The sequence below is a fragment of the Gallus gallus genome, chromosome 18 (genome assembly GCF_016699485.2).
Source record: "Gallus gallus isolate bGalGal1 chromosome 18, bGalGal1.mat.broiler.GRCg7b, whole genome shotgun sequence".
Taxonomy (NCBI): Eukaryota; Metazoa; Chordata; class Aves; order Galliformes; family Phasianidae; genus Gallus; species Gallus gallus.
The window spans coordinates 7,432,080-7,458,279 of NC_052549.1; the positions used below are offsets into that span (position 1 = coordinate 7,432,080).

The window sequence follows — 26,200 nt, forward strand, 5'->3', positions numbered from 1 at the left end:
GGATTCACTTCAAATACTATCTGCAGTACTGCTCCAAGCCAAACTGCAATCAGGACACCCCTTTGTATTACACCCTCCCAACGAAGCTGAAATCCCAGAACAACATCTTTTGTTACACAACATGCTGTTTGGCTTTGCTTTCAACAATGGCTTATTGAAGAAGTATGAAAACGTTCTCTCAGTAACTCAATTGTCAGACTTCTTATGACTCACAGGTCATTACTGAGAACAATCCTAGATGTGTACGGTTAAGGTAAATCCTACTGTCTGGGCAGACCACTCACTCACAAAATCACCCAAAAAAATCATCTTAAGGAATAAGTGCAACATTACATCCCACCTCTTAAATGACACCTGCAGTCCTACTGAGTGAAAAAGCTGTTGGGTATTTGCCATACAGACATTAGAAGTCAGATGCCACATTTTTCTTTTTTAGACATTGCAGCTGCACACAACGTGCCTTACCAGTATCTAGCACATCAGATGTGCCTCCTACTTTTAGAAACTCAGAACTACAGGTTCACATGTTATTCAGCAACATGAAAAATTACACAGGATTACAATTCTACAATAAATGTTTGCTTGTCAGAGTTCAACTGAACAAGAAACTGAAGGAGTTCTCACTGCTGTTGTCAGTATTTAATAGAACCAGAAATATTCAGTCTCCTAAACCCCATCTCATGACTGAGAACGGCAGTCCTTGGTCATAACTGGAGTTATTAGAACAGAAAGAAAGGAATTCAAAAAATGTTTAAATCTGTTTCACTCAGATAACCTCTTAAAGAACAGAACAAAACAACCACGTTAACCCAAACAAAGCCTGGTACACTAAGGAATTTAATACAGCTTTGTTGATTTTCAGTTTATTTCAATCAAGATTTATAATTTTCCTTTGTACAAAATACTGAACATACATCTTTGATCTACCTCTAGAGCCCCCTGCATCTCTGGCAGAGGAGATATGAGCTTATTCCATCTATTAAGTTTTTATTTTTCCCCCAAAAAACAGTTGGTTTCTCATGCCAATAAAACAATTTGCTCTTTTAAAACAGGTTCTTTGATGAAACTCAGCTCTAAGAAGCTGTGAGAGCAACGTACCCCATGCTGCAGAGATAAGGCTTTCCTCAGAGCTGCAAGACTCAGGTGAGAAGCCAACAAACAAAAACATTTGGATACGATACGTACAATCTGCAGTGTTTGCTCTCATGCAGCTTTGGGTTGTTTGGTTTTGTTCTTTTAATTTATTTTTTGTTTAAATGTTCAAGAGAATTTTAACAACTCCCCAGTGTCTGTTCTGTTTTTGCTTTAACAAGCAAAAGGTTAGAGTTTGCTGACCTCCTCATGTCTTTAAGCAGTGCTTTGAGCAGGACTTTTTTTATGCTACTGGTAGAGCTTTATTAATTTTCTCCTAAATTTTCAAGTACCTTCTATTCTTGCAAAAGTCTGATGTTAACTGCTCATCAGATCTAGCAAAAAGTACTGTAGGAAGAGTGCCAGACATCAAAGCTACAGTTCAATACATCTTAAAAAAGACCATGTCCAATTAATGTGGTCGTGTGATCTGAAATCTGACCCTTAGGAGCAGTGAGAGGAACAGAGGTCTTGAAGAAACAGAATGATACTGCAAAGCTCTTAAACTCATCCAAGGTATATCTGTGAACTTTAACAAGCATTACTTCATTAAATCAGTAACATATACAATAAAATCTTAAATATTAAGAATATTTACAACATTAAGATATTATAAAATTGAAGCAGAGTAAAGGGAGAAAGAACCAAAAATCCTAATCCATGAAGTAGCATTATGAAAGTCATTCAGCTTAAAAAAAATTCATCTCTAACAGTGGGGACACAGACACTTCCAAATACAGCTTTTTTTTTTTTTCCAAAGCAACACTACAAGTTTTGTTTTCTGATTTATTACAAGTGTGTTTTCTGAATCACTGCTTTCAAAGCAGAGCAACTTCTAGAGAGCCAAATCTATTTTCTGCTGCGGTACAGAATCAGTTCTTTCCTGATGAGATGTGCATTGTTCTCTGTTGTGCACAACAGAGTGGCAGATGCATCTCTCTTGTATGCTAATTTCGGTTTAGTTCTGTAATGAAACTGAATCCATAATTTTTCCCCAATGGAAAGACAAGCTCACATTTCATTAATTTCTGTGCCTACATCTATTATGTTTATACCAAGCCTGATGCTACAGAGATCTCTCAGAACCTTGGCAGAATGAATTCCTACTATGTGTGCCCTCCTTGAATTGAAACACCTGCAGGAGCAACAGATCAAAACTCAGTTCTACAAAGATACAACAGCACAAACCTGGTGAATACGGAAGAAGAAACATGTATTTTACCTCTGTAATCAACAGAAGGTTTGAAGGCTTGAAGGATCTTCGGCACTGCTATCCCCATGTCAAGCTCAGTCAGTGTTAGCTCATTCATGAAGTATGGCAGCTATATGAACAGAACATAAAAATCAAGTTCACGTTGTGCAACTACTGATCATCATTTCCTGAGAGTAGGAAAGTCATTAAATGTAGGGAATGGACTGAGTCACCAGTGAAAGAAAACAAATGTGATTACACAAACTTCCTCAAATTTTATGATTTCACATTTGTTAGTTTCAAAATATTATTTTAGGGAGAGATTTAGCATGTGAACTTAGAGAATGCTTTTGAAGCTATGTTTAGGTTCAGATGTTGACTTCAGGTTTCCAGGATGTTTTGTAGTCAAAGCACGAAAGCAGCTCAGGAGCAGTCTAATTCCTTCTTTACTAGGAATATAAACCAAAGATTTTTTCAGATTTTAAATTCAGACAGATATTTTAAAGTTGAAGTTATATCAATGTCTTAGCTATTTTTATTAAAGGCAAATTTCATAACACTTTAAATACACCTCAAAATTTTAGAATTACTGGGAGTATTTCAGTTATTTGAGCATCTATTTACTTGTAAGCATTTCTAACTTTGAATTCCTGTCTCTTAAGAAATAAAGCTTTAGCCTATCAAAATACATCCATCCCCCATACTTAGTCTTTCCACTCAACTGTTTCCAATTACATGTTTGAATATCCTGCTGTCACAAATGTGGAAACAGCCAGGGCAGAATTAGGTTACTGCTTATTTCCCAAAGCACAAACAACACTACCTCACAGCTGGTGCTGGCAGCTAAATTTCAGAGCTCTTGTCAACAAGCCTACATCTTCCCTCACCTTCAGGAACAGGCAAACTCCTCCCCCAACATCAGGAGCTGAACAAGCCAATGATTAACTGCTGCTGTTCAGAAGAGTTACATAGTACAAAGGAAAGACCCAGAAGTCACTCAAAAGCAACACTTCTCCCTCCACCTTTTGAGCTTATGCAGTCAAACAATCATATCCCATCACCTCGGAGCTTAACTACTACTCCCACCAACCTCTCCTGCAAGTGGTGTATGTCTGAAGGTGGTTCTCTGACCTCCTCTTTCTCCATAGGAATCTACTGTTTCCCATAACAGATTTCACTTAAAACTCTATCTTCACAATTCAGTGGAAAAAAAAAAAACCCTAAAACATTAGTACAGTAACCCTAGCAAAAGAGACCTGAGTCAGTAAGCTTAATAACTTACAGCCAGCTCTACTTACCCTTAAAGTAAATACAGTAATACTACTTCTTTTTAACACAGAAACTTTACAGATACAAATCGTTGATCAGAAACTGAAGTAACAAAGTCAACTTATCACAATCCTACTGTGAAATGGATAGTGAAACTTGCTTGAAACTCTGCATCACATTTATCTACCCCAATTGTTTTTCTAGGTATCCAGATCTCCATAAAAGAGTTTCTTCTACTGATTTTGAACTCAGAGAAACATGTGAAGTACAGGTTTCCAGATTAGTTACCTTTATTTTACTAAGTTTCATTTGGATCTTCTTTGACACCAGATCAGACCAATATTTTTCTCCTAAAAAATCCCAAAATATTCTTCCAAGCAAAGCGTTCACCCAGACCTCCTGTTCTTCTTCCTCAGCTTCCACGTGGGCATCAGGTAACTGAAAACACAAAGCAGGTTATCAGCTGTGGAAATTCTATTCTAAGGTCAGAAAAGGCCTCATTTACACCAGGAAGTTCTGTGTTACAGCCTAGGTCAGCTAAGAACTCTAATGTTCAACCCAGATGACAGCTTTATAGCCATGTCAACTGGCCTGACATAAGCTTGCTTATCATCATCCTGGCATGCAACAGAGCAAATGAGACTATGCTGCTATGGCTTCACCTCTGGCAATGAAATGAGAGCACTGTGTGTGTTTTAACCTCTGGCAGAAAAAGCAGATCGTCTCAGAGTGGGCAGATCTACAAAAATATCTGTGGCAGAGACGCTCTCCCTTCCCAACAAACCTTACAACAGCTATGCTACTCTTTTTATTTAGAAAAACAGAAAACCAAAGCCCAGTATTACATGCAGTTCTGAGAAATCACAAATTGAAGACAAACACAGTACAAGGAAACACTCTTCCTTCCAATGGTTGCATATGGGTTTCAGGAAACAATACTGTTCCTTTGGCTGCATAAAAGGTTTTGTTTACAGTCCAACAGGTACATGTTGATTTACTGGAGAAACCACCTCAAAACACATGAAGATACTGCACATTCAGCTGTTGCACCTCTAACTACAGACAGGAAAGCAAAAACAGCTGAGATAATCTGGGTTGTTTACATAACACCATCTATTTTATTAGAGCCAGCAGGCTGGTATTTACGAAGGCAAGACAAGATATTTAATGTCTTTGAACTATCTGCAACGAAAGGAGAGTTTGTCATTATTACAGGTAGAAAGTCTGAAGCAAACAGAAAAGCAGTGCTTTCTAAGAGCAATCATGTAGATGCTACAGTTCTGAATATCATTTCTTGGCAATGATTGCTCCCAGTGGCTGCAACCTCGTGCAATAGCTTCTGCTGTGACTCAACGTGTCCAAGTTTCCCACCTGTTGACCTATTTATAGAAGTATTTTTGACCCCTGCTCAATTCAGCAATGAATTCGTCACTGTTTCTGGGGTTGTCAGGGGCCAGACTGGCTTTTTTCCTGGGGGAGCTGCAGACATTTTTTTCATATGCTATACTGTGGCTTTCTGTGCCTTTCTGGATACTTATGAATGTCTGTCAAAGATGCAGAACATGAACTACAGCTTTGAAAAGAAAGGCGATCATACTTTTTATTAAGGTTTTGTCTATTAAGTGTTGTGTTTCATACTAGAGTCTTATAAAGAGGGATTCATAAATGTGCTAGTTGTTGATTTCCCCCCCCCCCTCCTACTTTACTCATTTCCAAATGAAGTAGTTAAGAAGATAAAATACAGCACCACCTTTGAAGCATCTCTCTGGGGAAAAAGTGTTACCTTTTTCACAGCTGTAGGGCTGCTATCTGCACTGAGGACTGGACTACCCGAAGGGCTCTTCTTTTCCTGTGGAACACATTTTGCCATATAAATATTATAGTCCAGGAGCATTTTCTGCCGCAGATTGCCAGCCAGATCCTTGTGTTTAGGCTGGGATGCAATTTCTTCCACACTTCCCTTGCTGCTACTACGACTGTGTGTAGGAACTCCAGACTGACTCTCCGTTCTACCGTGTGCTGGCAAGATCCCTAAATCAAAAGGAATAATACTTGGTAAACAGAAAAGGAATTTGACAGTCCAACATGTCATCAATGTTGGATTACAATTACATCAAAATGTAATCAAACATTTCAAGGAACAAAATAAGCTAGCAGATTTAATTTATTCTGAAAAAGACCAACGTAGTGCTTTCTCATTCCAAAGGACAGAAGTAAATTCCACAACTCTGTATTCAGCTGGTCACAAACTTAAGATAGTCAATAATCTCAGCATGACTCAGCACTCAGGAGGATGTGTGACTGGAAAACTCAGCTGATCAATCCCACATTTAAATACAGACACTCATACATGTACAACATATGGCAGAATTCCCAACAGTTCTGCTGGGTAATACCTAAAATAAAAGTCAGGCGATTAAAACGTACCTATACCTAATCTATTTTTTTTACGTTTAATTATAGACTGTTACGATTCAAAAGACCGTCAAAAGCACATAACTGTTACAATTCAAATTATCCATTAATTTTGCATTTGTATTTCAAGAAATTGTAGGCCAGAAATAATGACATTAACCTTTAAAAAACTTCTCAGAGAGATGAAGCAAAGTATGAGTCATTCCAAATTAAAATCAGAGGATGGCTTAAAATTAACATTTCAAATATTTGTTCATTATCAGATTGTTTGATATATTTATTGGTTTGGACATATATTAGGTCTTTGTATTTAAAATTTGAAGATGTGTTCTGCTGTGACGTTAACCCAATAAAAGGGATTGTATTCTTTACAGGAGACGAGTGGAAAAACAGGTCACAGTAGGACTAAATCTAATACTGCAAGTGTTGTCATCTGTTCTAGCAGATGAGAAAGAAAAAAGATGGAACAACTAATCCTTACAAAAGTTAGTCATTGAAAAAACAACGTACTCACATAAAATAGTCTAAAAATAGTAAGAAAAGTTGAGGATATACTGCCAAATATGCAACCAAGAGGGGAAAAGCTGGTGTATGACAGGGGGAATCAAGAGACCAGGATACGGAGCATGAGGGTGCCTTTGGTGTTACTTATCTGTTGAAATCACTGTCACTGTGAAAACATAACTTTGATTTTCTCCTTTTAATAGATAGCTTTACTGGGGAAAAAAATATATAAATATGATATGCATATGAATACCTGGCTTGCTGGAAGGCTTCTTGGCTTCAGACTTCAGCTTGGATGCTAGAAGGAACCTTCTGAACCACTCTTCCTTCTCCCTGCCTGTCCTTCCAAAGAGATAAAGCACTTGATCCTTTTGGCTAGTGTATTTGGCTCCATCCTGAGCTTTCTTGGATTCCTCATTGTTCAAGTCCACTTTCTCAGAAGACAATTTCTCCTCTGCATTCTCTTTATCAGTCTGGGCTTTAGCCATGAAGTCATCCTGCCTAGCAAGTTCAATGCAAATAGGGTACTTCTTATTCCAAATTCGTTTTCGTGCCAGACTTTTGGGAACCAGGGAAATCTGAAGGACAAATGAGAAAATTAAATTCACTTATTTTGTGGTTTTATCTTTCATGTTTCAAAAAGTCACATGCATAACATAAAAACATGAGACAGACAGATCCTACACCAGACCTCCTGGGTTTAACTGACACTTAATTTGTAGCTGCTTGCCGTCCAATTTACCAGGTCTGTGGTGAGTCACAGCATTTAGAATGAGAAGTTTTGACTTTTAGAATGGGAGGCAGGGAATGAAGGAAGGTTTTCCTCAGCGTCTTTCTGGTCCTTCTCTCCCTCCAACTCCCACTGTCCTATGAAGCACAGTTTCCTCCTAATCCGTACTGCCAAGGTACAATACTCGTATAGCATCTTATTAAAAAAATCAATTATTTTAAGAATGAGATATCGATACATTACTTAATATAACGTTCCTGGAATCAGCTTTACATAGCAGCTCTTCACATGTATGAGGAAGGCAAACAGCTTGTAGGAAAACTATTCAAGCATTATCCTTGACACACACTCCCAGCTGCAAAATCCTAATTCAATGAAAGTGAAATGCAAATGCTGCCTGAACTGTCCTGAGGCAGAGACAACAACCAAGGATTATGCATTCCACTGTAAGCTTCAAAACAGTCAACAAGAAATCTAACAAACAGGGAACGATTCCCTAACCTCCCAGGTGTTACCTTTCTCAAACTGACAAAGGAAAAATGATGCCTTTCATTTACAGTGTAACATGGATTTTTTTTTTCCAAAATCTCCTCCATCTTTTGCAAGTTTGTGTAAACGGAACTGTTTTTGTAACTGTGACAGTATACGTAAAGAGAGTAATGAAAAAAGTGAAGTTTCAAAGTACTCTGTTAAAATCAGATGTAAGGAAGGCACGCTCACCTTGCTCTCTGTAAGCTCATAAATTTTCTGGCTGACATACGTGACTTCCGGCTTTGGCTCATTGTACACAGCTCTTCTAGAAATGTTTTTATTAGGTTTTGAAAGCCTTAAGGTACTTCCTTCAAGTCGCACGTAAACAGAGTGAGTCAATGTAGCATGGTATGTTTCTGGATCATAATTATAAATTTCATTCATCCATCCCTAGAGAAGAAAATAATCGTTAACAGGCTTTTAAGCTGCCTGAAATATGCCAAATACAGTATGCACATAAAAGTTTAAAAGTTTTAAGTAATTATCCAAGCTCTTGTCAAACTCACGTCACCACACAAATACAAAGCAGTAAACACACAAAGTGATGTCACATTCAGCTGAGAAGGCGTGAGATGAGGACTACATCCCAAGCAAACAACATGGCTTTCCATGTAAGTCATTTTGTGTGAGCAGCTCCTCATCTCAGGGAGCAGCTCGCACCCCATCGCACTGCACTGCAGGCACAGGCTGGCTGGGAAGGCCACAAGCCAGCTGGAAAGGACGTGTGCAGAGCAGCCTGTCTGCTTCCACAAAGCTCTGACATGTCAATCACCAACAACGAGGGCAGAGCAAACAGCCTGCTTACGGATAGTGCCGACGCTGTAATCACCCACAACCCAGGACCACAATGGAGTTTGTTTTAATGCACCACCTCTGTTTTACACCACTGAACGTGCTGTGCAACCGTGCAGTTGCAACACAAGTCAGACGTGGGGATTACATTTCAGTTATTCCTCTGCAGTAAGGAAAAAAGAAAGCTACAGAAAACAGAAGGACGGTTGTGGCTGTAACCAGGCTGCAGGTACTCATTACAACCATGGAGGTGACGTCACTGCACTAACATCTGCTTGCAGAAAACACAAGATGACAAGCGAGGCAGGACCAGCCAGAACGCTCATCCACAGCAGACAAATTTTCAGATTTTCCTTCTCTTAGCCTGCCAGACAGCATGCTCGGATAATGACCTGTACCTGCTCATCAACACCTTCATTTTGCAGATATTCATTAGTGTCAACACACAGAGGAAGAAAGGCTTCCAGGGAGGTTCTCTGGAGCACAAAGGGAAGTGGCAGCTCTTTGGGTACCTGTGGAGTACCGCAGGGCGCGGAGCTGAACCAGACTTCAAAACCACCCAGGAGTTCTCACGGTGTGTAAAATATCCCAGATCTTACTGAAACATTTTAACTTCTTGAATAAGTTTCCACCCACACTGAAGCGTAACATTTATTTTAATGCTGGTTTGCTCCAGCGCCGTGCAGACTGCATACCCTCTCTGAGATGCCATAGTAACAGTGGCATCTATTTTTTTGCTTACTCTGACATCTAGTTCTATTTTCACCATAAATCCTAAAAAAAAAGAAAACCACCTGGATCAATTAGCATCCTTTTTATGTTCAGGAAAGATTAAGTCATTCATCTCTGCTCAGCTCCAAGGCTGACGGCCTCATTATTAACAGAAATACCAATGCATGCTCTCTGAAGCAGTTTTGTGTGCGGCTGTTTGCTTTCACGGTGTTATATACAACTGCTACATAAGGAATACAATGCAAAAGGAGGAGCTCTCCATAAACCATCAGGGTTCTGCACAGGAGGGCTGGTGTTTGTTTGAGCATATCCTATTTGCTATTATATCTTGACTATTAAGCCAAGACATCTTCAAGCAGACAGCAATGAACCTGCAGCCAAGAACTCCAGCTGGACTTACTGAAGCACAAGGACATGAGTGACTTGCCTTGAGCCACTATGCACCATCCGTCCTCCCAGTGCAGAACAAAGATATCCATATGGCTCACAGGGCCCTGGACAGGCTCCCACCTGCCCCCACATCAGGTCTCTGGGCTATTTCTAGCTCAGACAGCAAGGTCTGGAGGCCTGCAGCCAGGCAAACATGCAGACAAAAGTTCACTGTCTTAAAAGCTTATCATCCTGTCCTGCAGTGAAGCTCCACTGAAGACCAAGCAAACCTGCACCAACAGGAAGGAACGCACGGAAAGGGGCTCTTTTCACGAAGCTTAGCCACAGAGGCTGGTTTTATAACCACCATAAGATACAGCTTGGCAGGAAGAGGGCTGGAAACCCCCCCATGAATGCAGGGTTCCTATTAAGCAAGGAGGGAGTACACTTGGAGTTTCTCTAACATCCTGCATGAGACAGAACCAGCTGCAATGTTCCAACAGCAGCACTCAGCTCAGTGGAGGAGGTGCAGCAATGAACAATGCCTGATTTATGCACTGCTCTCAACACCACAGTACCATACCTAGAAGCAAAAACCCACAAGCATAGGGATGAGACCAACACCTCTGTACACACACCGCAATCATAAGCCTTGTGGAACTTTCTCAGCAGCTACACAACCATTATCCAAGACCCTATTGGTCACATTTGAATGGCTGGTAGCAAAGGGGACTGCATTAAGCCACTGTCACCCACTGCACCAGCACCTGTCCTACCCAGCGCCTCCCCAATCCTAAACATCAATTTTGAGTTTCCTTATTTCTAAGGATGCATTCTCGCCTTTTTCCACTCACATTTCAAGTTATTTTTGCAACACAACACAGAGTGGAACACTAATAATTGCCCAAATGATGACTTTTCACTCTGCTACTGAATGTGAAAACACGTGCCCAGTGCAGAAATATTTTTCCCCTCTATCCAGCAGTGTTAAGAGATGGGACAGTACCATCTGCCCTCTCCTTTTCAGCATTTTTCACTGTTATACGGTAAACCACAAATATTTTTTAGTTTCTCCGAGAAGGCCCAATTTACTCCAAGTCCCCACATTCGAAGGACAATTCCAGCAGAGAGGCCTTAACACCTCTCCCTGCAAAAAGAAATTGAAACAGAAGATTCACAAGCAAAGGAAACCACTTCTCAATGCATCTAAACAGAGAAGTTACATTCTTGTGATGTACCAGCAACAGATAAGTTTTGCCAAACTACTGAAGCAACAATGGATTTCCTTGTGCAGGAGAGGAGAGACAGTACGGCGGGTTTTTTCATACCAGTGAAGTTGTTAAAATGAGAAATCTAGTACTGCAGGGAGGACAATGAGCACAGTCACACGCCGCCCTGCAGCTGCTCGCCATTTGCACTGATCCTGTGATCTCCAGTTCTGAAGGTCAGCAGCTGCTCAGAACTCACAGCTGAAAATGGGAGAAAGTGCCTCCCGAGCAGCGCTGTACCAAACCTGAAAAAAGCATCTGGTCAGAGCAGTGGGAGGCACTGCTTTTATGGCAAAGACCACGGGTGTTGTTTCAAACACAAACACTACCAGGATCTGGCCTGCTTGTTAGCAAGACCAACCCTGGCTTCCCCAGCACACACCTCACCTGGCACAGCAGCACTACTGCTACACCAGCCCTCAGAGGGGAATAATTACATACAAATCATTATTTCTGCAGGAGGTCCAAAGACATAAATAAAAGCATCAACAAGCCAGCTTCACAATACAAGCCCACCCCTGGATCCCATTTGGCAGAGGATCAGAACTGCCCAGTATTGTTTCGACAGAGGCAAATATAAAATATTTGTACAAGGAGGAATAATCTGCAACTTGATAAATCGTATTGTAATGTTCCAGTACAAGTATGAGCTGCATTTTCAACTCATGAAGGATTAAAAAGCACTTTTATAGGTTTTTACATATTAAAGACAATTACCATGTATGTTAACAAGCACAAGTAGTACTCATTAGGTCATACACAACATTAATCTACATTTCTTGCCTACAGCTACTCTCTTAAAATAGGCCTCCTGAATTGAAGCATTAAAATGTATTTGAGGCTCCTGACTAACACCTAACACCTCCAAGAGCCACAATATCAGTAGCCAACACCAATTATCAAGATCTTTATCAACTTTCACGTATCAAGGCAAACTCACATGCAGGATCTCAGCACTCAATCAACAAAGGACAAAACCGAAAGTCTGTCAAGATTTGTACATGTAAGCAGTGTGTATATCCAACGGGTAGACAGGTGCATTCAGTCTGCATTCACAACAACCAATTAAAGACTGCAACTCGCATCATTCAAGAAAAATAAGGAATATCAAGATAGGTGGGCGTGCAATTTCTGTCTGCAGCCAGCAAAATTGGCTTTTATACTCCATTCCTAACTGTTCAATTACCTAATCCTTAAGGACATTGAAGCCACGCATATTCTAGCATACTAGTCCATTACAATATCCACCCCTCAAAGCCAACTGACCCTATGGAAACACTACAAACACAAATGGTGATAATTCAGATCACTTACAACTGCAGAACATCCAGTTTACTGCTCTGACTCAAAATAACGCATACAGACAAAATACCATGAGCTCACCTTCAGTATTTCAGGTTCTTTGATGTCTAGAGCTCCTGTATTCCACTGCTTTTTCATACTTTCACGAAATTTGAGATATTCATGAGTACGTGGAGTAAGCAGCCAAATCACACAGACAGCTGTCATAAATCCAAGGGCCATTCCAAATAGGAGTCCACTTAAGTAGCCAGGGAGAGGAATAATAAAGTAAGCATAGACTAACAGTGTTAAGAAGTATAAAGTTTTCACTGGTATTTTAGGCTGTTGCACATACAGATTATTTTCCTCTTCACTACTGAGCACAATACCATTTTCATCAGTCATCTCAAGATCAAGCAAAGTTTCAGGGCGTTTATCAGTTTTGCTTTCATCCTCTATCAAGGAAAAGTCCTCAGAATAAAGTTCACAAAACTCCTCATCCTCTCTGCTTGCTAGTGCAGACAATGAACATTTTTCAAGTACGAGTGAAGTTTTCGAACTCACATCCTTTGTGCTTGCAGACTGAGAGCTTCTGGTCTCCGTCTCTTTTGCATGCTCCTCAGCTGTTTTTGACTGATCGTTCTTACTCACATTAGAGTCGCTTCCATACAAATCCCCTTCAGAATCACACTCCTCTTCCTTAATGCTGTAGTTGTTATTGCTTTCCAAATGGCCATTCAAACTGGAAAGGTTTGAGAGTTCTGAAGCACTTGAAGATAAGGCTTTGGGCCTGTGGCTACTACTTTCATCACCCATTATTTTACTGAGCAGCTGAAAAGGCTCATAGATTACTTCAGAAAGGCGTCTTTTAGTATCTTCAATTTTAGCCTCCATTTCAGGTACTTTAAAAAAGGAACGAGTGTCAGAGGGAGATATTAATGGAGATGAGGGGGCAGTTTTGGAATCACCACCTGTAGCTCGAGGCTGAGTGAACTGTTTGAACAGATGCAAGTTCAGTTTTGAGTCCGGTGGTCTGTACGACACAGCTTCAGGTTCTTGTTTAGAAGTGTCTGTAGACAGAGATTTCACTAAGGTTTTCATTAACTGTCTATGTCTCATCGGTGGGGTTGGCTCTTTTGGTTCCACATCTGTTGAAAGGGACTTGACTAAACCCTTAAAAGGCTTGGAACTAGAAACGGTGGATGATGCACTAGAGCAGACAACTGATCTGGAAGGAGATGAGGATGGGGAAGACAAGAAGTTGGCCTTCTGTTCCACAGGTGGTGACGCACCCGATAAGCTAAACATATGACACGAGTGTGATGAGGGAGACAGGACTAGTGGCACTGCACTGAGTACTTGGGACGTGGAAGAATCCAACAGCTTTACGGCATCTGCAGCTGGCAGAACTGCAGGTGATGAGGACAGCAGTGATGCAGAGTTGGCCATGTTAAGCGAGGTAGCTGGACCAGAAAAATCATGGCCAGTATGCTCAAAGCAGAGGTCTTCCTTGGCTTCAAGTGCTGTTACAATGCTTTGGTCATCTAGTTCCTCATCAAGAAATTCCTTAAACTCCTCTTCCTCCTCTTCTTCCTCCTTCCCAAATGCAGAGAAATGAATAGTGATGGTTTCTCGGGAGACAGATCGTTGGACCTGCACTTTTGGTGCTGACTGCTTTGAGGACATTTCACCAGTTTTCTCTGCATGGCTACTGTTCTGACTTGTCATTGCAGGTCCCAGAGATGCGTCAGAGTCTGTAAAGAAAACATAAAACCATGTTAAATGCAGTTTTTTATGCCTTAAATAAAGTAAAGCTTGAAACTCAAAGCAAGGACAGAAACATGTACAAGTGTTCAGGTGGTCTTTTCACATTTTTATTTTTCAGCTATAACTGGATAGAACATAAATTTTAAGCTATCTACTTAAAATAAAGAGTTCTAGGAGTAAATATCCTTCAGTAAGGTATTTGAGCAGAAACTTAGCGCAGCAAGATGAATTAGATCCAAACACCTCAACAGCAAATGGTATCAGCCCTTCCCCATGGAGCATGGCTGCAGTGCTGTAGCTGAGGATGTGTTTTCCACCTGGATGACAACACATTGTCACCACACCATGATTCACCTTCTGAGAAACAGGAACACCCACAGAGAGACCAGGTGTTGGGCAGCGCGTGGCCGACTCAGGCCATGACACCTTTTAGCAGTGTTGCTATGCTAACAAGTGCTCTTACTATGCAGGGGATGACTAATTGGAATGCCTATTAGTGAGGGAAGGTTTCTGTATGTCTCCTACCTCCAGCTCTCACAGGACACATCACAGAAAGGACTCACGAGAATCAGCTTTGTCAGTCCCCATTCAAAGATAGGAGGAAGAAAAAATCAGATTTTACTTTGAGACCTTGGGATTGGAAGGGTGGGGAGAATGCCTATAGAGATATCCAAGCAGTCACACTTGTTTACCTCAACTACTTGTATATTCACCATTGCGCATGACATCCAGAATGTGTTGTCTATGTCCATTCTGCTCTCTAACAAAGATATCAACTATTCGTAAAGCAGAAGCAATTCAGCCAAAGACAAACAATTAGAGGGTACAGCTTTTCCAGTAAACCACAGAAAAGCCCAACCCATAGTGCAGGGAGACCTCAAAAGGAATTAGGTTATCGCAATAATTTTGCCAGTATGTGACTTCTGGCTACGGTAGGGGAAATTTCTTTCACAATTCTTTTGAGTAATCTTAACTCTGTATTACTAGTGGGCAAGGTTAAGTTTTGACCTTCGATACAAATCTCTGGTTGCAATCACAGCTATGGAGGGTAGGCAGCTCAAACACGTATGGGAAGTGGGATAAGGCTCACAAAGCAGATTACTTTCAAGAGATAACTAAAGCTTTGGACCTCCACTGCTGATTAGAAGGATATCAGCAATCAGGAGATCACAGAATATACATACATACACAAAGAACAGAGATATTGTACAATGATGTTCAGAGTAAGTCTACTTCTGTCCTGTGTGCAAACTCCCTAGCAATTGGGTGCACCTAGGCTGTTTAAGTGAGCATTTACTCCCTCTCCCATCATTCACAAAGCATAGCTGAATGTTTCATCATGTCAACCAAACTTTGATGCACTGCCAAGCTAGCAATAACAACACTTTAAACAATTTGTGTTACAAATGTCTTCTGCTAATCATACATTTGGCCTTCAATTGCACAGTGAGGATTCTGCAAGCTACACGGAGCTCCTTGACTAACAAGGACACTTACCTGCTTGCTGTATCCACTTGGAAAGAAACAGGCAGAGCACAGAAGAGTCATGCAAGGCTACACAAGAAAGGTAGGTATTATTCAGAACCCACATTCTTACCTAGAGAAGACCCACTAGTCAGCAACAAAGTCTAGGGGAAAAGTCTGGCATGGGGGAAGAGCAACGCGAGTTCAGCCCCAGCCAGCAAATGAGCTGCAGCTCACTGATTTGGGCCACTTTCAGCACTGCACACTTAGATCTAGCTTGTGGGTGGGAGCATATTATTATAGAGCTACTCTTAGCAACCCCCTGTAAACACAGAAACAAACAACCAATGCTTTTATACACTCTTTGGAAGGCAAGTGAGCCCTTCTGCCTTTCAAGCACCCTCCAAATCACTGGGGGTCCTTTTGGAAACTGAACAATGGCATTATTGGTAACCAAATCTCTCCTTGACCTAATTAAACTTGACAATTTCACATCTAAGACAGAGCCAATTTAAATATATACGTATTTTAGAAAAGAAAATCAAATTAAACCCAAACAAAAACTTTTGAAAGGATTCACCTCCACTCAAACGCTTTATATTACAAGAAGGATCAGGATTGTTTCACAGCTGCACCAAAATTCCTCACAGTTTCACTCAAACTGAGAACCCTTTGCCTAGAATTTTGAAGTTTTACCATTTTAAAGTCCATGGGTAAAAAAAAAAAAAAAAAAAAAAAAAATCTATATCCAGTTCTCTTCCAGGCCTTCAGAACAGGTTGAGATTGTCTTCTGTTTGTATAACCTCTCAGAACTCATGAGTTCAAGTCAGTCATATATTTACACTAGCGAAAGGAAATCTCCTGTTATGAGCATTGATACTTAAAAGGCACTGCACACTTCAGACAGCTCCACTGTCAACTTCATAGACAAAACAAAGCACTTTCACACTAACAATTTAGAAAGAGATTAAATCAGTCCACAAAACAACAAAGCTGGAACCAACTTAAAGGAACAGATCAAAGTCTTGTGCACCATGCTTACTTTATCCACCTCATAACACAGCTCAATTGAGCCACATTTATTAACTAAGGAAGGAAAATTCAGTAGAGCAATTCAGAGCTTTTCGTAATCATTCAGTTGGAAGAACATTGCAAATTGGGTAACTGAGTTCACACATATTGCAACAGGCCAACGATGCAGTCACACTGCTATGACTTAACGCAACATATGCGCCAAGGGAAAGGGCATCTCCCCTCAGAAATACCCTTGGAAAAATCTGTAGCGAGGTTCATAAACTTGGCCAGGTATTTTCAAGCCTCACTGATGTTAAACGTAGATCAGAAAAAAGTGCTTTACATAAAACATGAATTTCTTCCTTGATAAGTGAAGAAAAGGCCCTACAGGTTATTAAAAAGCATTTTAATCTTCCCCCTTTGTCTATCAATTGCATCTAATAACCTAACTGCTATCGAGGAAGATACTGATTTAATTACTTACAATGCCACACTTTGACTTCATGCAGATTGCCATCACTGTACAAATGGAAAGACGGTCTGATTACATCTCTGCTCTCACCTACATCCCTCTGTGCCATCACTCTTTAAAGAGGCAAACCTCTTGGCAAGCTTCCATCTCTCAGGCTGGGGAAAAAGTGGTAGTTCTTAAGGGGATCTATTTTTTTTCTCTTGGGTTATTCAATAGTCATTTCCAAGTGTCAAAGTGAAGTCAGATAAATGATTCATACCATAAATCTACCCTCCATTTGGGTAGGAAGGAGAAGTAATGTGTTTGAGACAGCTATTCCACATGGCAGAATTGCTACAGAAGATCTTTCTTACATTAACATAGACAGGACGATTCTAATGCCAACATCTTTTTTCCAACACTGAGATATGGGAGGACTGCTGCAATTTTTCAATACTCATTTAAAATAAGTAACAGAAAACTTGAAGCATCACATAAAATTCCTTCTGTTAAGAACTAGAAGTCTCATTTCAAGCACTTCAAAACACAGCAAGAGTATTAGCAATCCTATCGGTTACAGCCTTGATTTAGGCACTTGGCCACAGTGGCAGCCTAGGAAGCCAATTCCAGTGTATTTAGTCCAGAGTGATCTCAATGAAGCAGAGATGACAGCTCACAGAACATTATCTGCCATATAAATTTCATCTCATTGAACACATTTATACCATAAGAGATGAAAGAAGATACAAAACCCAATTTCAACATCGTTTCTTATCACTCACTATTTAAATCTCCCCCAGAATCTCCATGAGTTAATGTATTCCATGGCTAACACCTACTACTCTTTTAACATCCTCAAGTCATTACTTTTAAATGAAGCACATAAAAGCCATTGGTAATTAGCATCACATGATCTCCCTGTGAAACGTGCATGTCACAGATCCAGTTACCTGAAGTTAATACTTTGAAGCTTGCTTTCCAACATGTGTTAGAAGAATGTTTTGCTCTACCTTTTAAGTCAAATGCAACTGAATTTGAGATGCAAACATGAAAAACAAAGGAATAAAGAATGGTAAAACTCTCATATAGGAAATTTGGAGTTACAGAGAAAGACAGGCTTGAAAGAAACAGAGAAATATTTTATATCATTTATGAACTATTGGAAGAATCCAATGTGTTCAACAGGAGTCAACATCAGGATTATAGCAAATAGCCCACACAGCCAAATGAGGTGGAGTCACCCTCCATATACAATAATATAAACATACAAATCTTCCATAGTGCATACCTCTAACAGAGGTCAACCAGGTTATCGTGACTAGATTTAGACTTAGAAATAAAGGCACTACCAACAGACCAGGAGGACAGATGGAGGATGAGGCTGTGGCTCTCCCTGCCCAGCACAGCAGCTGGGTCGGGCCCCATTTCCCAGAGCTGCTGCACCAGCCGCCAACACACACCCTTCCATCACATGATAGCACAGAGAGCAAAAGAGCCCACTGGTTCCCATGCAATCCACAGCACTAAACACAGAACTGCTGCATTTGCTCTCTTCCAAAAGAGAAGAGAGAACAAATCCAAATTACTGGTACTTCAGAAGCTACACACCTTTAGAATCATAGGATCACCAAGGTTGGAAAAACCTACAAGATCACCCAGTCCAACCATCTGCCCATCACCAGTAGTTCTCACTACACCATGTTCCTCAAAGACACAAAAATTCAAAAAGATTTACACCCCCAAAAATTACATCTTATTGAGAGTGCAAATGCTGAGGAATAGCACTAATGGATGCAGCACTCTCTCCTTATCTCACTGGAGAGAAAAAAACAAAAGATTCCACTCCTCATTAATCTGATGAAAGATTATCTAAAACCCCTTTGGATTAGTCCACTGTTCAGAATGCTGTCCACATCACTGATTAAATTAAAGGTCACTATATAAAACTTTGGGGGAAATGTCAGTAAGTGACTTACAGAGAAACAGGCTGCTCTGAATCCTCAGTCAAGAAGGGTTTACCAGACTGGTGTTACACTCATTCACTCAATGTATCAGCAGGAGAAATTGCACACAGGTAACAAGTGAGTGTTCAAGAACTTCTTTACATTTACATTCCTCTCACTAACACACCAAAAAAACCTCACACCCTGTATTACACCAAACCAAACAAACTCGTGTACTGTTAGGGTGCACCTCTTGAAAGATCTGTGGTGCGGTGTCTTCTCTTTCCTCATTGCTTCTCTCTCCTCAAAAAAAGTGCAAATGCCTTCAGATGCCCAGGACCTGCATACCCCAGGCACGTTGTTATCTGAGGATTAGCTGCTCTCTGACCTCTCATCCTCCAGTTCTGGTGGTACTTTTTCAACTGCTAGAAAGCAAATCCCCAGGCAGATGGCAGAAAAAGTAAAGAAAAACAAGTAAGCAATGCCAGGCCTTGTGCAGGAAGTTCCCATTTTGCACAGGAAGGAGGATGGCGTCTACCTTAGACATACACAAAGAAGTATTCATATGCACAAAGGTAGCTGTACTCTAATGGGAAAGTTCATTAACCTAAGGCACTCAGGTACACAGCAAGCCATGGCTCTTAAAAGATGGCTACTGAGAGAGGGGGTCCTGGTTACACAGGCCTCCTTCCCTCCAGCTCACCTACCCATGGAGAAGCAAGAAGAGTCTTTGGATGAATGCAAAAAAATGCCTTCCAGATAAGGCAGACCAGAATTTCTCAGAAGTCTGAAAATGTAATCCCCAGAGGGTTCCGAAGGAAAAGGTCACTAACAGCACATCTTCACATCCAGTCTTCTCAGAGCTGCGAATTTTCAGGCTTTGAGAAGCGGTGGAACAAAAGGAATTCAACAATAATTCAAACCAAAAGTCAGCATGTTCTGCAAGATTTGATTTAGTTTTTTAATAGTTCTTCCTGCTTCAGGTACTTCAGCCAGGAGAGGCAGCCCTGCAAACAGCTCTGCTCTGCCACCCCGAGCAGCCCTGCCTGCCACTGGCTGTGAGGAGAAGCCAAAAGCAAAAGCCACTAACTTGATCTGCATTCCCCTCCAAAACAGAGTAATAGTTAATATATCAGCTTAATATATTAAGCTTTCCTCCCCAAAGCGTGATTGGGGTAATTTGTGTTTCCAAAAGCTGAGATACATTTTAATTGCAGTATATTATAGGTCAATTACAGACTGCCTGAGTGTAACAGCTGCTTTACAGGCTTGATTCTTATTGAAATCAACTGAGTCAGAAAATGATGAGCACCACCCACAAAATATTTTTTTCGTCTTAATTGCTAAGAAACTATGGCAGATAGATACATCAAAGAAAAACAACTTGGCAAGTGATCTGAATTAACAGGATCCTATTATAGAAAAGAAGATATAAAGACACTGCATCTGTCGTAAGAAAATCAGCATGCTGTGAGGACAGATCGGTGCCTTCATGTACCTCAGAGCCCTTCTGCTCACACCCTGACACAACAAAACCATTAGAAGATCCTTCCTACTCCATTTTTCTCTCTCAAAACTAGCACCCTTAGAAAGATGCTTTGTCATGTGAAGTCTCAAAAGAAGTAAACAAAATAAGACTGGGAGGAATACAAACTGCATTCTCCTCCCCCTTCAGCACCACGGGGCTACCACAGCACCTACCTGGCCCTGAACTTAGGACAAAAACCAAAGCCTTCTAAAAGGTTTGAGTTAGTTAACCACTTTCTCAAGTTTCCAGTACTTTGAAGTGTTCTCACTCCCCCTGGTGAAAAGTAGTTTCCAAAGATCAATAATGCAGGATGCAACGCAGCCATTACTCATCCCTTTCAGCAATTATTTGTTCCTACAGGTTATAATCCACTCATCTGCACGTATGCAGATGTAGGCCCTTCTCACAGGGGAGAGAAGACCTCAGGCAGACTAGGGTTCAAAGGACAACATGTGTACATAAAATCATTCCTCCAGGTCTCTGTATGGCAGAGAGACAGGCAGAAGCCCAGACCTGCTGCGCATGGAGCTGTGCGTCCGACATCCCTACATGGGAACAGAGGGAGCTGCCTCCAGGACCCCAAGTGACAAACCCAGCAGCTGAAAACAAGAGCAGACAGTCAGTCAGTGCCTCAGGGCCACATGTACCCAGATTCCATGGCTTCCTGCTATATTAACACTGCAAGATTAAGAAAATAGCTTCTTTTGTGCCTAATAATTTTTTCTGAATTCCAGTTCTACTTCAAATTCAACTGGAATTCATGCAGGCTCGCTGCTTTTGCTCTTCTTTGCACTTTCTTCAGCTAAAAAAAGGACTGCAACCATCCTTTTCTCAGCCTGTATTTGCTATCCAATAAATGGGTACTACCCTAGTTATGTTTATCTAACAAAAGCTGCCAATGACTTCAACTACATAAAAGTTTCTACGATTGCAAAGATGAAGCCTGTATTCTCAACTACTTGATAAAACAACTGAGAACCAATGCTCTCCCCTGTACATGGCTTACATTTTGTGTGCACATTCACAGAAGAAGCGTCATTCAAGTAGCTGCAAGGAAATTAATTTTAGGTCATCAACGTTAAGGTCTCGATTTGTTGGGAGATAAAAGAACAGAAAGCCACCAGATGGACTCAAAAGGGCAAAGGGAAATATCTGTCTTTGAGCCACATCCTGCTTTCTTCAATTACAGTGTTATGCAGGCAATTCTCACCTCAGACACAGGGCAATGTTTTAATACACACACTTAACACATCTACCCCACGCTCTTTTGTTAGAGTCAATCAGCTATAACAAACTCTAAATTACATACGTTAATAATTCAGTAAGTGCATACGTACTCACTTCCTCACACATCACTGTACAGCAGGGGTGCAAAAGCAGAGGCTTTTAATTAGTGAGCAGTCATGTCAGGGAAGCCAAGCACAGGTGTCAGCTCTGCCAGTCTTCCAGGATGAGGTGACAAGCAGCTGATGACTGGAGTAACCAGGGCTGCCTCTGCCATGCTATATATAGTTAAGACTTCACAGACTGGCCTGGGTGCTCTTTTTGGGAAACTGAAGAGCAGTGCAAGTGGAAACCCAGACGAGCAATGGAAATCTTTTCACCTTGCATTCACCAGCACACAGTGAGACAAGCTTCTCTCCATTAAACAGCCTCACTGGTAAATACACTGCTTGTGGCACCTGCATGCAAGAAGCAGATTTTAAATTTATATATATATATGTACACATACCATGAGAGTGAAGTATTAAAACAACACCCACAGCGCAGTATTTTTTACTCATTTTTATCATCCAATGTTGAACTTTTCAGTTGGTAGGAAGAACAAAAATATCTAGCTAGAATTTTAAAAATCTGGCTACTAGAAATGACACTAAAAAGTGATCCCAACAGAAACCACACACTTATAACATCTATCCAACACTCAAGAAGAGCTACCAACCCTCAAAGCTTCACAGTGAAGGAAACCAAGGTCATTGCAAGCAGACATTTATGCTCTTAAATCTAACCCAATCTTTTCTTACACCCTCGAAGTCCACGTGTTTTTCTAGCAGTGTTAGGCATGAATCTTCAGCTTGTCTATGACCCCCAGGCAGTGTTACAGCATCTGGGAAAAGGAGGCCTGTTGTAAAGGGAACGGCAACAGGAATTACAGAACAGGAGATGGTTGTCATACAACACTGCTCCTTTCTCCATTTGCATCTCTTGCAATTCACACAAGTAATAAAATGAATAGGAGTAGTGTTATTTTCCTCAAAGTGCAAGAGTTGCCATGCATTAGCTCAGAAAGATTATTAAAGACCTGGCAAAGCCTTCATTAACCAGCACACTTTTGAGCTGACAGATCACCTCCTCCTCTTTCTTCTCCTCTTCTCCCAGTTCACTTAATACTTCAAGCCAAGTCACACAGGAAGGCCTGTGAAAGCAATTTGACAAGTGGCACTGAGGTGGTCTCAGAGCGATAAGCCTTATCAAACTTCACAGCATTTACAAACCAGAGCAGGAATACACGGATCACTTCATTTACCACCAAAACACACTTAAGTACGCATTCAGCCCCAAACTTCACACAAAAGTATTGGGACAGAATGTAAAATGGGTTGCACAATTTCCAGCCTCAACCAGAGCCAAACCCAGTGAGCCTCTGTGAGCCAAACCCAGCCAGCAGCTCCCACTGTCCGCTGTCAGTGTCACCAGTCAGGCACTATTTTCCAACCAAACTACCGCAGTGATGAGCATGACTATCTCCCTTCCTCCCACAGAAGCCTTACTCTTTGACTGTGTTTGGGTTCATAAAACATTATTATTTCCTCTATCTTAAACTTGACTTCCAATGACACAAAATGATTTTTGCAGCTATTTAATTTCAGACCATAACTTCATTTCAGCTCACAACAGGTTGCAGTTGAATGTTTCAGTCTGCCATGATCTGCTTTGAAATTTCCAGTGTCAAAGGTAGACAGTAGACTGCTTTGTGCCTGTATTTTTGCAGTCCTATTCTAGAACTGAAGTTAAACACAACACTTGGAATCCAGAATAAGATCTGGAGTCTCAGAGCTCTCAGCCCTCCACATAAGCTACTTAAACCCAATATAGCAATTTTTAGGACTCAGGCCTTTTAGAAGGATGTCCTAAATCCTCACTAAGCATTTTGATACTGTTTTCTGAGACCCTCTTTTAAACTTGACTGTCCCATCTTCTCACAGCTTCAGGGTGAGAATCTACCACCAACAGGATAAGTGGTCCAAGATAACCAATACTTGCACCAGCACCAAGGGACATCCTTTTGCCATGTTCTTGTCATCCAGCACCAGTGGGGTCAGAGGGCAGAACAGTTCATAAACCACAGAGCCACTGGGTAATGAATATTAAAGCCCAGTTCATACAACAATTCATTTGTGCTACCCCTCTGGCCCTTAAGGGAAAACACCACTGTTTACTATGTTTTATTGATCTTGCCATCCCGTGTCCCTCAGTCACCTTCTCTTCTAGAATGCTAACTTAACCCTTATGCAGAGCTTGGTCCAAACCCAGGCGACTCCATTCACCTCCAGGTCTTCTGAGGAACAACACACCCAAGAGCTGACTCTTCACGTGGTTAAGTATCAATCCTCAAACACCCCTAGGTGAGCAGGCACACAAAGGCATGGCCATGTGGTGCAAAATCTTCATGTTTTGTTGCCTCAAGTCATAGTGGGATCTTGTTTATATGAACTTTCTGTCATCAAAATTCTGAGCCTGTTATCAGAAACCTGTGCTACCTCTGAGGGTTGTAACTGTTGCTCTTTCTGAGGGACAGACAACACTGCGCTTAGCAGTCCTGCCTTTGCTCCCTAAATACTCCTCCAGCTGTTGGGCAACAGAGAAGAGATTGCTCCCTGTGAGGCAGCCTTTGCACCAGCTGAGCTCAGTCAAACTCAGGAAGAAGCTGAAGTAGTTAGAAAGCACTAATAGTCAAAAAGGCGCCTAGAAAAGAAGCTATTTTCTGCACAGAAAAGGCAGTGAGTAGGAGAATTAGACTAAAGGAACCAGATCTAATAAAAATCAATAGAGCTACTAAATTGCTCTCCATCAAATTCTTTTTTAAGTCTCTCCTTTGTCATAATGCCTTAAAAAAGCTTAATAGTTGTACCATTAATACACTAAAAATCACTGCCTGCCCATATTTTCTCACTATTGCCTTCATTTAGTCGTTGCTGCCTCTTGAAATACAAAGCACTCTAGAGAAGAAAGTATCTTTTTCAATCACTGTAGAGCACCTTGGAAAAATGAAGCGTTTTATGAATAGGTCTCACTGATGCCATGTGCCACTGCAAGCAGGCTGATGTTTCCTCCAGAAACGTAAGTGAAAGTTTAAAATACAATAATCTTGCTTATAACCTGAAATATCAAAATCTGACAGAGATGTTGCCCTACACTGAGCGTGGAAGTTACATTTATGCTTGTCATTCCTTTTCTACAGCACTTTCATAATAGATTCACAAAATAATTTATGCTGAAAGAGAATTCTGGAGTCAGTTTGGTCCAGCTCTTGCTCAACAGGGCCAACTTTGAGCCTTTCATCAAGGGGAGGACCCCAGGAAAAAGGTAAGTTGTATGGAATGTTGCAGGGCTGGCTCTGACCTTCAGAGTTCCCGGGTGTCAGTGGGAGAGACAGTACACGAAAGTTCAGACACCTCTGTATAGAGGCTTTTCTTTGAACAGGTCTTTCACTATGTCCCAGCACAAAGCCAACGCTGCCTTACTTAACTCCCTCATTTGCCCCTTAAGGGCTGCATTCTTCATCAGCCCTGACATGTAGCATCACTCTCTCCATATTTCACTGTTTCAACATCTGTCCCCTTGAAATCACAGGGCATTCCTTCTAGGATCCACTTTATGTTACCTAGAGTAAGAAAAGTCATTGTTCATTCCCTCTATTGGCCACACATGGCATCCTTATGCATTTCCAGAGTACATTTCTACTCTGAATATATTATAGCTCTTCCAATACCAACTATGTGCTCACGAAGGCTCACAGCATTAACTCACATCTTTATTTTGCTAATCTCTCAGACTACATTACACTCTCCTTTTCCAACATACATTGTCATCTAATTGATTCACTTTGGGCAGTAAGGATTTCCAGAACATAATGCCTTTATTCAAGGCACTTTCAGAGCACACTGAATTAACACTACCACTCACTGCGGATATCCAATATCAACATTTCTAGCTTGCCAACAGAAAAGAAGAAAAATCCAGAGATTTTAAGTGACTTTTTCAAGCTACAAGAATGTACATAAAACCAACATTTACTTAACTTATTTTTAATTCCCTTGAAACTTACAGTTTATCCTAACTGAGAAGCTCTTTCCTTCAGCTCCTGGGCAGGTATAGCCTACCCCACACCACAAGTTACGTATCTCCTGGGCCACGACAGGCTAAGGCTTGGTCCTCAGCACTGCACAGAGAACAGGACAGGGGAACACCATCACAGGAATGTGCCTTTACATACGTTCAGTGTTGACCTCACAACTGGTCATCTGTCCATCCTGTACAACACAAGGCCAGTAGCCTCTCAGGCATGCTGCAAGTGATTTCTTTACTCTGATTTCACCTAACGGATCAGGTTAATGTAGCATAGATAGAGAAGCACAATCTCAATGTTTATCAACGTGATTTTAAGCTTATTCCTGTTACTTTACCCCTTTTTACTAATAACTTTCTCCATCACCCATTGCCTCATACTTATGGCATAAAAGGAAAATTTTTTGCATTAAACATTCTGCTTATGTTTCCAGCTTCACATTCCTTAGTTTGTAATTCACTTGTCTTAG

At 41.0% G+C, this 26,200-nt stretch overlaps 1 protein-coding gene across 10 annotated transcripts in view; it reads right to left on the bottom strand.

Annotated features, from left to right (window-relative positions):
- Positions 1 to 26,200, bottom strand: part of TEX2 (testis expressed 2) — a 49,346-nt gene that overhangs the window by 8,468 nt on the left and 14,678 nt on the right. For 7 of the 10 annotated variants that reach the window (XM_046902161.1, XM_046902160.1, XM_046902158.1 and 4 more), the window contains 6 exons: positions 12,317 to 13,968; positions 7,962 to 8,162; positions 6,765 to 7,089; positions 5,376 to 5,623; positions 3,881 to 4,030; positions 2,354 to 2,453 (listed from right to left, as the gene is read on the bottom strand). In XM_046902161.1, the coding sequence (XP_046758117.1) occupies positions 2,354 to 2,453; positions 3,881 to 4,030; positions 5,376 to 5,623; positions 6,765 to 7,089; positions 7,962 to 8,162; positions 12,317 to 13,942 (2,650 nt within the window). In that variant the 5' untranslated portion in view covers positions 13,943 to 13,968. Of the gene's footprint in view, positions 1 to 2,353; positions 2,454 to 3,880; positions 4,031 to 5,375; positions 5,624 to 6,764; positions 7,090 to 7,961; positions 8,163 to 12,316; positions 13,969 to 14,506; positions 14,544 to 15,478; positions 15,536 to 21,722; positions 25,748 to 26,200 lie in introns of those variants that run through there. The other 3 variants (XM_046902163.1, XM_046902164.1, XM_025141752.2) reach the window with 3 other exon arrangements.